This window comes from Pelophylax lessonae (genome assembly GCF_965119305.1).
Source record: "Pelophylax lessonae genome assembly, chromosome: 3".
NCBI classification, from domain to species: Eukaryota; Metazoa; Chordata; class Amphibia; order Anura; family Ranidae; genus Pelophylax; species Pelophylax lessonae.
In genome coordinates this window covers 276,851,125-276,867,733 of record NC_138770.1, presented here as the reverse complement: position 1 = coordinate 276,867,733, position 16,609 = coordinate 276,851,125, and the positions used below count along the sequence as shown (strand labels likewise).

At 39.5% G+C, this 16,609-nt stretch overlaps 1 protein-coding gene across 1 annotated transcript; it reads right to left on the bottom strand.

Moving 5' to 3' along the window:
* Positions 1-13,936: 13,936 nt before the first annotated feature.
* On the bottom strand, positions 13,937-14,422 carry LOC309549608 (cytochrome c oxidase subunit 6B1-like). Its single transcript, XM_082249987.1, has one exon. It carries the CDS (start codon positions 14,358-14,360, stop codon positions 14,100-14,102), a length of 261 nt encoding a protein of 86 aa, XP_082106113.1. The 5' UTR covers positions 14,361-14,422; the 3' UTR covers positions 13,937-14,099.
* Positions 14,423-16,609: the final 2,187 nt, after the last annotated feature.

Below are 16,609 nucleotides of genomic sequence, written 5' to 3'. Positions count from 1 at the left end.
GTAGTGTAAGCACAACAATGTATTTTATTCATTTTTTTTTTTATGAAGCAGTATTACATCATTGTATTGTGTTTTATGTTTATCTCCTTTCCACACTGTTGGAGTTAAAATCATAGAAAATATATCCCTTATGAATCATTTGGGTATTCCTATCTGAATACTTTTTTTTTTTCCTATAAGAGATCTAGATATAATGATGAAAATGCAAATTTGACTTTCAGATTTTGAGGTCCTTACCATCTAGTGAGTGAGCCTTTCTGAAGGTAGAGGTGGATAAAACATTTGGAGCACATTTGATGCACAGTTCAAAAACACATAGTTTTGTAGATAATTAACCTGGTAAAGGTGGTAGATCCATTTCCAAGGACATTGTTTGAGCAATGAATGAAACACACAGTTACACAGAAAGTTTGTGGACTTTGCAACATTGTAATTAAAATTTGTAGCATATATTTGAACTTTAACAATGTTTGTGTATATAATATTATATTTATTTATTGACAATTGCTTTTTATGTTACAAGGGTTTTTAAAAGTGTTGATTTGTTGAATTGCGCAATTGAGGGGAATAGATTTATTTGGGGTCTGTACCACATTGAATACCTAATGTAGAATTCCAGGCTAAACCCTAACTAATCTTAAAAATGCTGTTGAACAGCACAGTTGTAAAGCATACTGTATATTAATAGTTCTTGGGATCTGTAACACAAAGGATGCTTTAAGTGGTTGTAATTTTTTTTTACATAGCAAACATGTTACCTGCTTGCTGACCCACTGCAGTACATATACTGGGGCAGGGGGGCTTGTACAGGCAACTTAACATACCTGTATGTTGTGGCTTACTTCTGGATTCAGGGCACATGCACCCCTTCACGCCGGGTCTGCTGTGATTGACCACAGCAGTACTTAGTCAGCCAATGATTCATGGCTGGGACCTGCTAGTAGGCTGTGTCCAATAACAGCTCAGAGCCCTACGTTGACAATCAACACAGGGCTCTGTAAAGAGGGAATGATCTTTCTCTTTCTGATAAGAAACAAAGAGATATTTAGTAAAAAGCAGCACAAATTTTTAGGCACACATTTAACTTCTTGATCACTGAGATGTTAACTCCTTCCCAGCCAGTGTCATACAGTGCTTTGCGAAAGTATTCCGCCCCCTTGAACTTTGCGACCTTTTGCCACATTTCAGGCTTCAAACATAAAGATATAAAACTGTAATTTTTTGTGAAGAATCAACAACAAGTGGGACACAATCATGAAGTGGAAAGAAATTTATTGGATATTTCAAACTTTGTTAACAAATAAAAAACTGAAAAATTCGGCGTGCAAAATTATTCAGCTCCTTTACTTTCAGTGCAGCAAACTCTCTCCAGAAGTTCAGTGAGGATCTCTGAATGATCCAATGTTGGCCTAAATGACTAATGATGATAAATAGAATCCACCTGTGTGTAATCAAGTCTCCGTATAAATGCACATGCACTGTGATAGTCTCAGAGGTCCGTTTAAAGCGCAGAGAGCATCATGAAGAACAAGGAAGACGCCAGGCAGGTCCAAGATACTGTTTTGGAGAAGTTTAAAGCCAGATTTGGATACAAAAAATTTCCCAAGCTTTAAACATCCCAAGGAGCACTGTGCAAGCGATAATATTGAAATGGAAGGAGTATCAGACCACTGCAAATCTACAAAGACCTGGCCCTCTAAACTTTCAGCTCATACAAGGAGAAGACTGATCAGAGATGCAGCCAAGAGACCCATGATCACTCTGGATGAACTGCAGAGATCTACAGCTGAGGTGGGAGACTCTGTCCGTAGGACAACAATCAGTCATATACTGCACAAATCTGGCCTTTATGGAAGAGTGACAAGAAGAAAGCCATTTCTAAATGATATCCATAAAAAGTGTAATTTAAAGTTTGCCACAAGCCACCTGGGAGACACACCAAACATGTGGAAGAAGGTGCTCTGGTCAGATGAAACCAAAATCGAACTTTTTGGCAACAATGCAAAACGTTATGTTTGGTGTAAAAGCAACACAGCTCATCGCCCTGAACACACCATCCCCACTGTCAAACATGGTGGTGGCAGCATCATGGTTTGGGCCTGCTTTTCTTCAGCAGGGACAGGGAAGATGGTTAAAATTTGAATAGAAGATGGATGGAGCCAAATACAGGACCATTCTGGAAGAAAACCTGATGGAGTCTGCAAAAGACCTGAGACTGGGACAGAGATTTGTCTTCCAACAAGACAATGATCCAAAACATAAAGCAAAATCTACAATGATCCAAAACATAAAGCAAAATCTACAATGGAATGGTTCACAAATAAACATATCCAGGTGTTAGAATGGCCAAGTCAAAGTCCAGACCTGAATCCAATCGAGAATCTGTGGAAAGAACTGAAAACTGCTGTTCACAAACGCTCTCCATCCAACCTCACTGAGCTCGAGCTGTTTTGCAAGGAGGAATGGGCAAAAATTTCAGTCTCTCGATGTGCAAAACTGATAGAGACATACCCCAAGCGACTTACAGCTGTAATCGCAGCAAAAGGTGGCGCTACAAAGTATTAACTTAAGGGGGCTGAATAATTTTGCACGCCCAATTTTCTAGTTTTTTATTTGTTAACAAAGTTTGAAACATCCAATAAATTTCGTTCCACTTCATGATTGTGTCCCACTTGTTATTGATTCTTCACAAAAAATTACAGTTTTATATCTTTATGTTTGAAGCCTGAAATGTGGAAAAAAGTCGCAAAGTTCAAGGGGGCCGAATACTTTTGCAAGGCACTGTAAGTGCAGGGACAGTGCATATTATTAGCATATAGTATATATACCGTAGTTTGTAGACGCTATACCTTTTGCACAAACCAATTAATATACACTTATTGGGGTTTTTTTTTTCCAAAGACATGTAGCAGAATAATACACTTTGATCAAAATTTAGGAAGAAATTCGATTTTTTTCTGTTATCTGATACGTTTTAAAACGGAGAATATAAAATTTTGCTTTTTTTTTTTTCAAAATTGTGGACTTTTTTTGTTTATATATCAAAAAAATGAAAAACCCAGTTTTGATCAAATACCACCAAAACAATGCTCCATTTGTGTGAAAAAAAATTATATAAATTTAATTCGGGTACACTGTTGCATGAAAGCACAATTGCCATTTAAAAATGGCAGAGGGCCAAATAGCAAAAAATGCCCTTGTCACAAACGTAGTAAAATCTTCTGGAGCTCAAGTGGTTAAACCTTCCTGCTCTGTGAAATGGTTTTGCACAGAGCAGCCCTGGTCCTCTTCTTTTTTGGTCCACTGCCTGCGGTCGTGACTCTCCCTGATGAGTGAAAAGGAGCACATTTGAAGTTTTGCTCAGTTTAGCTTCGTTTTTCAGGTTAAGCACCATTTTTATCTAAGTGTATGAATATATAATGAAAACACATATTTCATAAGATCTGGCATTTCGAAGTCAAAGGGGGGGGGGGGGTGGCTGTGCTTATTTTCAATTTGAGAAGTCTCTTTATATAGCCTGAGTTTAGGATACACAGTCCTCACACACAAAGGAAATGGAAAGGACACTCATTATTTCAGACCCTAAAATATGCCTGCTAGTTGATCAACTTTAGTAGGCCTAACTGACTCACTTTGATGAGACTTTTACCTTTCTCTGGAATTTCAGGATTTTTGCCACCAAGCCAGTGTGATACGACAAATGGCCTGCACAAAGACACAAAAGTACTTCCTTTGTATATTTGCTGTCTGTCAGTTAAATACATCAATTGGTTGTAGTTAACATTTTCATAAATTAATTTAAAATTAATATACTGTTTTTTTTTTTTTTTTTTTAGACTGCAAATATTAATTAAATGGATATTTAAAATTTGCTAGCACAGGCATTGTATGGGCTCATGAGAATGTCTGAACAGATTACCAGCAACTAGGACTAGACACAGTTTTTTTTTTTTAATTGCGTTTTATCCACTGGATATATTATAGAGTTTTAGCAGTTGGAAAACTACAGAACGCTTTATTTTATGGCTATTATTAGTGAGTTGAAAACAGGTTCACGTTAATTTTTATTAGTCGTAAAGACACTTTTAGCTTTAATAATTCTCGATATTTCACGTAAAGCATGATATTTATTTGTGGCAGTTCATCTAATCCTTTGCAATGAGTCACATTTGGTGGATAAATATTACTTCAATTCACAAAAATGCCATCACTGTCATCTCTTGAACTCTAGAAATCTTACAAAAAAAAAAAAAATCTTGAAGACTTACCAAGAGCTATAGAGTTATTGTGAAGTTTTGAAAAATTAACTGTATAAAATGTTATCATTTAATATATAATTTCTTATAAAATGCAACAATTTTGCAACACATCTACTTTTTAAAAAAAGAATGGAAATAATCTGCTGTATGGGGGAGTTTTTTTTTTTTTTTTTGTTTGATCGAGTTTAAACAAAGGAAACAGATGGGTGCAAATTTTTCAAACATTCTGTGCAGTAAGGAAATGCTGGAAGAGTGATGCACATTAGAGACAGATTTACTACAGGATCACAGCTTAAAGCAGTATTATAATTAAAACCAAAAAAGTAATATATTGCAGCTTATCGATCATTAGATGCGATGGTTACATTAGTTTTCTTTTTTAGACTTTTTTCCCCTCTGTTTTCACCGGGTGATCAGGCCAGTAACATACCTCCACTATTAGAATGCCTCCACTCTGGATAAAGGCACAAAGGGGCACCTTTGGACAGCACATGTTAGTCTGAGGGGGAGTGTTAGCTGTACTAAATCTAAACAAGTGGGTGCAGCATAAAATAACTAAATAGTTAACCACTTCCCTACTGGCCTATTGTGGAATGACGTCCTCAAGGTGGCTTAGTTATCCTGACTGGGCGTCATATGACGTCCAGCAGGATAAGCCACTCATTGGTGGTGTGCTGTGTCGCTTTGACACGCCACATCTCTGATCTTGGTAAAGAGCCTATGATGTAGGCTCTTTACCATGTGATCAGCTGTGACCAATCACAGCTGATCACAGCGGTAACCAGGAAATGCTGGTAATCGGCTTTCCTCAGCTTGCGCTGACAAGATGCGAGCAGAGGGGACCGATCTGCGGCTCTCCTGACAGGGGGGATCTGCATTGATAATCAGCACATTGATTATAAGCACGGCTCAGAGGTGCCCAGAGGTGCCTATCACAGATGTCAATCAGTGACCATCAAAAATACCAAACAGTGCCCATCAGTAATGCCTGTCAGTGCCCATCACAGATGCCAATAATTGCCTATCAGTAATGACTGTCAATGCCTCCTCATCAGTGCTGCCTATCAGTACCATCTATTAGTGCCCATCAGTGCCACCCATCAGTGCCCCCTATCAGTGCCCATCAGTGCTGCATATCAGTGCCCATCAGTGCTGCATATTCGGAAGCAAAAAATCAGCGCTCTCCTCTTAAGATGAACCACTCTAGCTCTTTCAATGCAATAAAAACAGTGGTTGAATCTGGAATCAGTATTCCTTAAAGGTCAGCTCACAATTGGAGATAGTATAAATCAAGATAGTATAAATCAAATAATTCTTCCAATCTTCATAAAAAACCTCAAAAACAATTCAAAGGACGTAAAGGTGTAGTGGATGATAATGGAAGAAATAAATCAAAAATAAAAATAAAAATAAAATTCTATTTAAAACCGATGTGGAAAATTGTGAGTGAAATAAAGTGCATAAATGTTGGTTTCCAAATTAATGCAAAAACGTGCTAAGATGATATTCAATATAAATAAATAAAGTGATCTGTGTCAGTGTAAGACATATATTAATGTGCAAATCTGAAGACAATATTCAGTGATAAACAACGACAATCGATGTTCAAATAAATCTAGAAGGCAATAAATAATAATATTGATCAATGTGGCTCAAAAAATCATAATTGAATGAGTAAATTACAAAGTGCAATGGTGCTACATAAAGTGCATAATGTCCATAATTCCTTCAAATAAAAAATTTTTTTAAAAGGTGATTAAAGTGCAGAGTGCTCAGGAAATTCCCAAAAAGGAAGAAATCCGAGTGAATAAACAGGGTGCATTCAAACTTCCAATTATAGCCAAGCAAATGTGCACAGGTGAGCACACAATCCAAAACCGAGTGCAGTGGCCGCTCACCTCCACAACACTCAGAATGAGCGTTTATATGAAGTGTTTATTCACTCTTCTCCAACCTCTCAATCCTCAGCAAAGAATTCGGTCTCCAATGCTTTAAACCCAGTATTGTAAACAGACATCAGGTAATCCCGGCTTAGATGTATACAAATCTCTCTCCGTACATCTATCAGGTGCTCAAGGAATAGAAACTCTCATAGTGTAGCATTTCGGGGTATACGTTTATTGCATGAATGATACTAAACACTTACTAGACTGGTGGTGTGTCAGCAGAAAAGTCATACAGCAGCCGCCGATGCGGCGAGTTCCGATGCTTCCGGTCTCGGCCGAAAACCGGAAGTGACGTCGACACGGCTTGTCACTGACGCGTTGCGCTACAACAGCCCGTAGCTTTTTCAAAGGGGTAAAACAAATTATGCTGCATATTAATGCCGGCTATCAGTGCCCATCAGTGCCACCTATTTTGATTTTTACATTTCTTTTGGGGGAATTTCATATAAAAAAATTAGAAAAATATTATTATTTTTGCAAAATTGCAAAATTGCCGCTCCTTTTTTTGTTTATAGCGCATGATCAAAAAATCGCACAGGTGATCAAATATCACCAAAAGAAAGCTCTGTTTGTGGGAAAAAAAGGACGTCAAATTCGTTTAGGTACAGCGTCGCACGACCGTGCAATTGTCCGTTAAATTCATGCAGTGCCGAATCACAAAATAGGCCCTGGTCAGGAAGGGGGTCAAATCTTCCAGGGCTTTAATGGGTTAAGAGTGGAGGGATCTCCTCAAGGGTACTTTGGTACCCGTCCTCATTTTGATTGACCATAAGAATGCAAAATGCTTAGAAAGCAAAATGCTTATTTCCCAGAAGGGCTTGGTGGACCCTTTTTCTGTCAAGCTTCAATTACATAGACTCATTCTTACCCGGTACAAAGAATATAGGGGCTGATGCATTGTCATGGCACTTTTCCTCCTCTTCCAAGATTGAGTTTGTTCCCACTCCTGTGTTACCTATGGACCGAATTCAGGCCACTATTCACACTAGTCTCACTTCACCTTTGGGTGAGAGAATTCTGGCCTCTTAGATCCATTCTCCTCCGGAAAAACCTCATGACCGCTGCTTTGTTCCCAAGAATCTCCTCACTGCTTTGCTCCAGACCTATCATTCTCCTAAAGCAGCTCGGGACTAATGGAAAAATCACTAATATAGTCTTTGTCTCAACAACTCTGGTGGCCTAGTCTCCATGCTGATGTCACCACCTTTGTAGCCGCTTGCCACACCATCCAGTGAGTCTCTTAAAACCCATACCCAGTGGAGAGAGGCCTTGGACCCACTTGTTGATTTTATTGTGGATTTACCCAGCTCCCAGGGCAACACAGTAATTCTTTTGGTGGTTGACTGGTTTTCTAAAATTTCTCATTGTATTCCCCTAAAGAAGTTGCCTACATCTGAAGAACTGGCTTCAATTTTTGCTTCAGAGGTCTTTTGGTTACAAGGGTTACCTAAAGTTATCATCTTGGACAGGGGTAGCCAGTTTGTGTCCAGGTTATGGCGAGCCTTTTGTGCACAGTTGGAAATACAGCTTTCCTTCTCCTTGGCATATTATCCAATGGGGGTGCAGAACAGGCCAACTAAGCCTTGGAACAGTTCCTACGTTGCTATATTTCTGACTACCATAACAACTAGTCAGATCTGTTACCTTGGGCGGTGTTTGCTTACAATACTACCATCAATGTTGCTTCCCAATTATCTCAGTTTATGGCGAACTATGGGTTCAAGTAATCCATGCTGCCTGACACCTTTGTTCTGCAAGGAATTTCTGTGTTAGAGGAACATCTTTGAAAACTCCATTCTACTTGGATGCAGGTCCAAGAATACTTGCAATAAGCCACAGAGAAGTAAAGACTTCATGCTGACCGCCGATGCCTACCTGCACCCTCCTACCAAATTGGGGAGAGGGTCTGGCTGTCTTCTCGTAACCTCAGACTCCTTGTTCCCTCATTAAATCTGGCTCCTTGCTATTTTGGGCCTTTCATTAGATTTTTCTTCCAACATGCGTAATTCCAAAGTATTCCATGTTTCCTTAACCCCTTCCGTACCGCGTCATGTAAAATGACGTCGGCACAAATCCTTTCTCGATCCGGGCCGACGTCATATGACGGCGCCCGGATCTCCCCGCTACTGCGCGCCCCCGGGGGCGCGCAGCGCGGCGATCGGGGGTGAGGCTCGTCCCTCGGACTGAGCCCAACCCCGATCAAGGTAAACAGCCAATGAAATTGGCTGTTTACCACGTGATCGGCTGTGTCAATCACAGCCGATCACATGAGCGGCTCCAGCGCGAGCCGCTCGTTCCTTCCTTAATGCGCGCCCCCGGGGGCGCGCAGCGCGGCGATCGGGGACGAGGCTCGTCCCTCGGACAGAGTCGATCCCCGATCTAGGTAAAGAGCCAATGAAATTGGCTCTTTACCACGTGACCGGCTGTGTCCAATCACAGCCGGTCACAAATGTCATCAGAGAACACGGTAACTAGCTGTCACCGTGTTCTCCTCCTCACACACTGATCCTGTGTGAGGAGGAGATTGTGGTAACAGCTAGTTACCAAATACAGTGCACCCCAACCACACTGATTGCCCCCCCCCCAATAAAGAGCACCTGTCACTAGCCCATCAAAGTACCCGAGTACCTGTCACCAGCCCATTAGGTACTCAGATGACAGGTACTCGGGTACTCTGATGGGCTGGTGACAGGTACTCTGATGACGGGTACTCTGATGACAGGTACTCGGGTACTCTGATGATGGGTACTCGGGTACTCTGATGACAGGTACTCGGGTACTCTGATGATGGGTACTCGGGTACTCTGATGACAGGTACTCGGGTACTCTGGTGACAGGTACTCGGGTACTCTGATGACAAGTACTCGGGTACTCTGATGACAGGTACTCGGGTACTCTGATGACGGGTACTCGGGTACTCTGATGACAGGTACTCGGGTACTCTGATGACAGGTACTCGGGTACTCTGATGACAGGTACTCGGGTACTCTGATGACAGGTACTCTGGTACTTTGAGTACCCGTCATCGGAGTACCCGAGTACCTGTCACCTACCCAACAGAGTACCCGAGTACCTTCCACCTGCTCATCAGAGTACCTGACACCTGAAGTACCCGAGTACTTGCCACCTGCTCATCATTACCCATCACTACTCATCAGTACTCATCAGTACCCATCAGTACCTATCACCTATTAGTATCAGTACTGATCATCCGTACCCATCAGTACAGTATCAGTATCACCTATCAGTATCAGTACTACTCATCAGTACCCATCACCTGCCTGTCACCTGCCCATAAGAGTACCCGAGTACCTGTCACCTGCCTATCGGAGTACTCGAGTACCTGCCACTTGCTCATCAGTACCAGAGTACCTGTCACCTGCCCAGCAAAGTACCCGAGTACCTGTCACCCTTCATACAGCCACCATGTCTAAGTCCAAAAAGGTTAACATACGTCGTCCGTTTAAACCTAAATACCGGTGTTATGGCAGCAGATAGCTGCCATAACCCTGGTATTTTTTTAAACGGTGGACGGTTGGCTTTCCGATAAGGGTGTTCCCAGCGGCGGATTCGCCGCGGGATCACCCTTCCGGGGTGGCGGAAGAGGTGCCCCCCCCCCTCCTGCTGCATTCTGGTCCTTTTCCCCGCTTACCGGACCCGCCGGCAGCGGGGAAAACGATCCGGTCCCGGATCCTCACAGACAGGATGTCGAGTGAGGGCAAGCTTGCCCTCACTCGACTCTATGGTCTTGGAGGACCGGAGCTACGGCAAACGTCGTTGCCTAGCAACCAGTTTAAAGGTCCCTTTTTTTTTTTTCATTTTATTTAATTTTTTTTTAATTTTTTTTTTTTATTTTTTCTATCTTTTAGTGTACTTGTGAGATCTGAGGACTTTTTGACCCCAGATCTCACAAAAAAGAGGTCCTGTCGTGCCTTTTTCTATTACAAGTAATGTTTACATTTCTTGTAATAGAAATAAAAATGATCAATTTTTTTTTTTTTAAAAAAACAGTGTAAAAATAAAAAATAATAAATAAAATAAATAGTAAAAAAAAAAAAAAAAAAAATTAAAGCGCCGTGTCCCCGCGAGCTCGCGCGCAGAAGCGAACGCATACGGAAACCCCGCCCACATATGTAAACAGTGTTCAAACTACACATGTGAGGTATCGTCGCGATCGTTAGAGCAAGAGCAATAATTTGAGCCATAGACCTCCTCTGTAACTCTAAGATAGCAACCTGTAGAAATTTTTAAAATGTCGCCTATGGGGATTTTTAAGTACCAAAATTTGTCACCATTCTGTGAGCGTGCGCAATTTTGAAGCATGACATGTTGGGTATCTATTTACTCGGCGTAACATTATCTTTCACATTATGGAAAACAATTGGGCTAACTTTACTGGTTTCTTATTTTTTAATTAAAAAAAGTGATTTTTTTCCCAAAAAATTGCGTTTGGAAGACAGCTGCGCAAATACGGTGTGATAAAAAATATTGCAATAATCTCCATTTTATTCTCTAGGGTCTCTGCTAAAAAAAAATATATAATGTTTTGGGGTTCTAAGTAGTTTTCTAGCAAAAACAACTGATTTTAGCTTGTAAACACCAAATGTCAAAAATAGGCCTAGGCAAGTGGCTAGGATGCATGATGATGCTCCTTGGATGTTTAGGCCCCTCTATATGGCTAGGCTGTGAAAAAGTCTCACACATGTGGTATTGCCATACTCAGGAGGAGTGGCAGAATGTATTTTGGGGTGTCATTTTTGCGATGTACATGCTATGTGTTAGGAATATCCTATAAATTGACAACTTTGTGTAAAAAAAAAAAGTTTTTATTTTTTTCCCACATTTTCCAAAAACTTGTGGAAAAAAATGACATGTTCAAAGGACCCATAATGCCTCATAGAATATACGTTGGAGTGTTTGCTTTCCAAAATGGGGTAATTTTGTGGACTTTTCCATTGTATTGTTGCTCTAGGGCCTTGAAAAGTGTGATAGGTAGTAAGAAAGTTTTATGTGTATTTATGCTCCTAAAACGCCTTATGGTGCTACTTGGACGTGGAGTCTCTTTTTGTGGCCAGGCTGTGTAAAAGTCTCACACATGTGGTATCACCATACTCAGAAGGAGTAGCAGAATGAATTTTGGGGTGTCATTTTTGCTGTGTACATGCTATGTGTTAGAAATAGCTTATAAATTGACAACGTTTTGGGAAAAAAAAAGAAAAAAAAATGTTTTCTTCATTTTCCCAAGAATTGTGGGAAAAAATTATAACTTCAAAAAACTCACCATGCCTCTTACTAAATACCTTGGACTGTCTACTTTACAAAAAGGGGTCATTTGGGGGGTATTTGTACTGTCCTGACATTTCAGGGCCTCAAGAAAGGAGATAGGCCATCAGTACATTTGGTGTGATCAATTTTCAGTAATTGGTACCATAGCTTCTAGACTCAATAACTTTCACACAGACTAAATAATATACACTAATTTGGGTTAATTTTACCAGAGATATGTAGCAGTATAAATTTTGGCCCAAATGTATGAAGAAAAATTAATTTTTTGCAAAATTTTATAATAGAAACTAAAAAAAAGTGTTTTTTTTGCAAAATTTTTGCTCTTTTTTTGCTTATATCACGAAAAAAAAACCCCCCAGTTGTGATCAAATACCACCAAAAGAAAGCTCTATTTGTGTGAAAAAAATGATAAAAATTTTGTTTGGTTACAGTGTAGCATGACTGAGCAATTGTCATTCAAAGTGTGAGAGTGCTGAAAGCTGAAAATTGGTCTGGGCAGGAAGGGGGTCTAACTGCTCTGTATGGAAGCGGTTAAAAACCTTTGGTGTGCAACTGCTTACATAATACCTTGTTTATTATAAGGTTTATGGTACTGGAAGAATGCTCTTGGGTCTCATCCTCAGACGTACATGCTCCTGTCCTCCTCCATGCTTTCCATAGACATTTACCCCTCAAGCCTGGTGCCCCTCTGAGGGGGAGGGGTTGTTGACGAGGGGGTACCATTAGGGTTGGGCTTCTGCTAGTTACTAGCAGCTCTTTTCTTTCAGTGCAAGGCTGCTCAGCTGTCGGATAATTACCAGCTACTCATTGTTTCCACAGTCACTCACCCGGTTACCATTATCTGCCCTATTAGTCCAGCCCACAGCCAGCCCCTTCTGGCTATTTAAACAGCTCTGCTCATTCCCTCTGTGCCATCGCATGGTCAAAATCTCCAGTGTGTACCTACTGTGTTCCTGTGTATGGCTTAATCTGGCTGACATCGCTTCTGAATCCTGATTCTAATTTTTGGCTTCTGACTCCTGGTTTCTGAGCCCGGCTCGTCTGATTACCCATTGTGGCTTCAAAAACCTGCCTTCTGTTTTTGACTACGTTCCTGATCTGTGTTATTTTTGCTATTGCATTAAAGGTGTGATTTTAACTGCATTTTCTGTTTTTGCCTGGTTTATGGTTCCTGACATAAAAAATCTGATAATTTATGTCAGCTGGTATAGAAGCAATTAATCAGAATAATACCTAGCAATAAGCCATGTAACAACGAGGTGAACAATTGCAATCTTAAAGCTGAAGTTTATTTAGGCAGAAACAGAACAGGACCAACTTGGAGCTACATCATGTAAAGGGAGTGAATGCTCAAATAACAGCTAGCATTTGATCCAGTAGTGCTTGTTTCGTAGGGTCGGGCAGGATGCAGATTAGCCTACATATAGAATCCACACTTCTAAAGATCAGGCTTACATCCTAGAGAGTGGAGGACCTGGTAATGCAGAACATCAAAAGGAGGCCAACAAATCAACAACCTTGACAGTGCCTCTGCAGTGCTTATTGAGCAGCCCAGACACAGAACATCTCAAAGTAGCAGTAAGCTCTAGCATGCAGAAAGGAGAGTGTTTGATATACTTCTTCTGACATTTTATCCACTGATGTTTGTCTCCTAGGTTAAAGCAAAATACAGGTCAACATTCATAATCTGCAGGGTTGCATATACCAATCACAAAAAATAGTACCAAACTTCATTACTTGTACAAAAAATCAGCAAGGGGCAAATATGTTACCATCCACAGTCTTGCCCATACCTCCACAGGGAAGTTTAGCAGTGATCATCGAGCAGTCCAGTATCAGGATACTTCAGTGTGGCAATAAATTGTCTGGTGCAGAGAGGAGAGTGTATAATAAACAGTGGCTTAAGCTGGCCATATGGGTAGAATTTCTAATGAAAATTATTGGGAATAAAAAGTTCTAAGAAAGTTTGTTTGATTTTCTAATTATTAGTGGGTCAAACTGATTTTAGTTTTTGACCGCAGTGACAGGAAAATTTGAAGGAACAGGTTGGAAAGCAAAATCTTTCAAACAACAAACGAATGTTCTGAGAATTTTCGTATTATTTTTCTGAAAACTTTTTCTAAGAATTTCCATTTGAAATTCTATCCATCTTAAGATACTCTTAATCTAATAGTGTTTATCTTCTAGGGTTGGGAGGAATACAGATACATTCAAATACACTAACAGATTGAAGCCAAACTCCAGCTAATGCTTTATAAGCAGTTATAGCAAACAGTTTTCTTTCCTTTTGGGATAAAGATTGTACATAAATAAATAAAAGTTCATATAAAGATAAAATATAAAGATAAAGATAAAAGATTATTGTGAGCACCACTATCAGTGTTAAGTTGTTTGTCTCATTTCTGTAATTGCTACATCTGCAGGAGAGTTTGTTCTTTTGAATTGTTTTCATGTTTTATTGACATAGAAATAAAAGTTATTGGATGCTCCTCCATTGAATTACAACAGAAGCAAAATTTATGTGGACAAAACCAGCTGAAACATCAGGTCCGGTGTGAATATCATTCAAGATTACAGGAATCAACTTCACAAGTCCAACGTAGATCCTTCAGATTTTTGCTGGAAATGTGCCCGCTTCTCTTTGATCATCCCATCTCTCCACCCAGGAGTTGGGGCACATGGACTTGTATACTTTTGAATACCACTGACATGGGTAGGGATCCTGTCCTTTGGAATTCAAAGGCTTCTCACATCGACGGAAATCCAGGTAGTTCTGGAAACAATGTCTGGTCTGGTTCTGATTAGGAAAACGGGCATCAAATGGTGCGGTCTTGTAGTTGTCAATCTTTGTACGAATGTTGTCTGCCATTTTGCCTGCTCAGCCTCACAGTCCGCACACCCCGCTTCAATGTCACTTCTCACAGAGACCGGAAGTGCTGAGTTTGTTCTTTTGAAAAACAGCAGACTTACTGGGCAGAGCACCAGTTGAAAATAAGGGAAAGAAAGCCTAAACATTAAAAGTAATGCAGTCATCACATCTAAGAAATGGTAAGCTGCAATGTATAATACATGTTTGCTTTTGGGTATAACACTGCTTTAATTCATGAACTGTCACCTCTACCTCCCAAGAAAGACAGCTTCATTTGTGTTAGGTAAGCATTGTATTCCTTTAATTATTTTCTTAATAAATCTTGTTTGGTCTTTTCTTACATTAACTGATTTGCTTGTCCTATCGGAAAATCTTGCTGAAAATAAAGCTGCTTAAAAGTGTACTTGCACTTTTTTTGTGACCAAAGGGTAGTCCTGATGTATAAAGCATATACAGTAGTACCATTTGTTGTTATAAAAACCATGCCAAAACAAGCAGGAGGTACATACAGTAGCTGGTATGCACAAGTAGTCTATTGTTCCTCTCATTAATTTGGTCTCTTTATCTTTATACCTGGTGTCATGGCTTTAAAAACAGATGGATCTACTCATCTCCATAAGTAGTTAATCAAAGGGCTGAGTGATACTTCCTCCTGCCCAAACACGCCTTTCCTGGCCCATGGGTATTTGATGATAGAGCGGTTGCTGATAAAATAACAGGCAAGAGCCTTTAGGCTAATCACAAATTACCCTTAAAAGTATTTCTCATTCTGTATGCAAGGTGATCATAAACTCAGATTAAGATAAACAGAGTGGACTATATAAATTTTGCAATGATTTCATGACAATTTTCCTGTTCTTGCTGCCTTGAGTGGCTTTCTAAAAAACAGGGAGAACTGAAGATAAAGAGTCTTATATCATGCAATGAAAAATATTTGTATTAAAAAACACACAGGACTCTGTCAATGCAAAATGTATAGAGGGTTTATTGATGATGTTTCTATTTTTCAAATACATATTTGAAGCCCTCGTTACATCTTGGATATTGTCTTGCTAAAGAAAATGGCGAAGCCATCCATTGTGCTACACTCCAAACTCGGAGAACTCAGACCACTGACCATCCTTCCCACCTACAACCTCACACAAAGAAAATACAATTCCACTTAGCAAAGTCCAGTTTGTATACATTTTTTCAAGACACTTCATTTTAAGTGCAATAAATCTCCTTCGCATCAAGGAGATTGTTCCAACACCTTAAGGTAGCTAAAAAAACACCTCCAGATTGTCTATGAAATATCATAGATATATAAAAAAAAAAATGCAGGTACTTTTGGCAACAACTTTTTCAAGTCTGTTGGGGCAACCCCACATTCATACACCTTATATTATAGTTTATATGAAATTGTGTTTTACATCATCTCCTTTTGACTTGTTACAAATTCACACTGGCCATTAATCACATATGTTTTAAAGTTCAAAAAGTGTTTTTTTTTTCTTTAATATTGATGGTTTCTAACAATGCAACAGTTCAATGTAGCAATGCAGACACAATTTTCAATCACTTGTCACAACAATATTGACCTTGATTCGATTGAAAATACAACACGTAGGTCAACCTACATCTATGTGCCGGTTAGAGCTCTGAGAAAATGTCACCAGTAAATTCAAATTATGTAAAAAATATATATAGATACTTACGTTAGCAAAGTAAGAAAAAAATGTGAAGCATTAAAATGTATAAAGGTAAGTTATACACTTCAGTCCACAGTTAATGCAGATTCTGTCAAAATGAAGTGACTGGCAAAACCTTTACAGATGTCAAGATCTATGCAAACTGTTCACGGTTACTTATAGACTCGATTTCAAAACATTCAACTAACCTTCAAACTAAGCATTTTCCCTACACGACTTCTCATGAAGCCACAACTCATATTTATGCATTTTTTATTTTTATTTTTTAAACAAAAAGGTTAAATATTACAATACACTATATATATACTATATAATTTTTATCTGTAAAAAATAGTTAATAATTGCAAGTACAAATTAATAAAATAGCTGACAGTGTTTTCTTTACAGTGATATGGTAGCAGGACAGGACAGTTGTCGAATTAACCCATTTCAGAGATAGATGAAGCCACATAACTCTGAAATGTTTCAGAAACCAGTCTGGTCCCATTTAACAAAAGGGGCTCAGTATAACTTAAATATTTTTGGCTACAGCTGTAACAAATGACAAACAACAGAAAA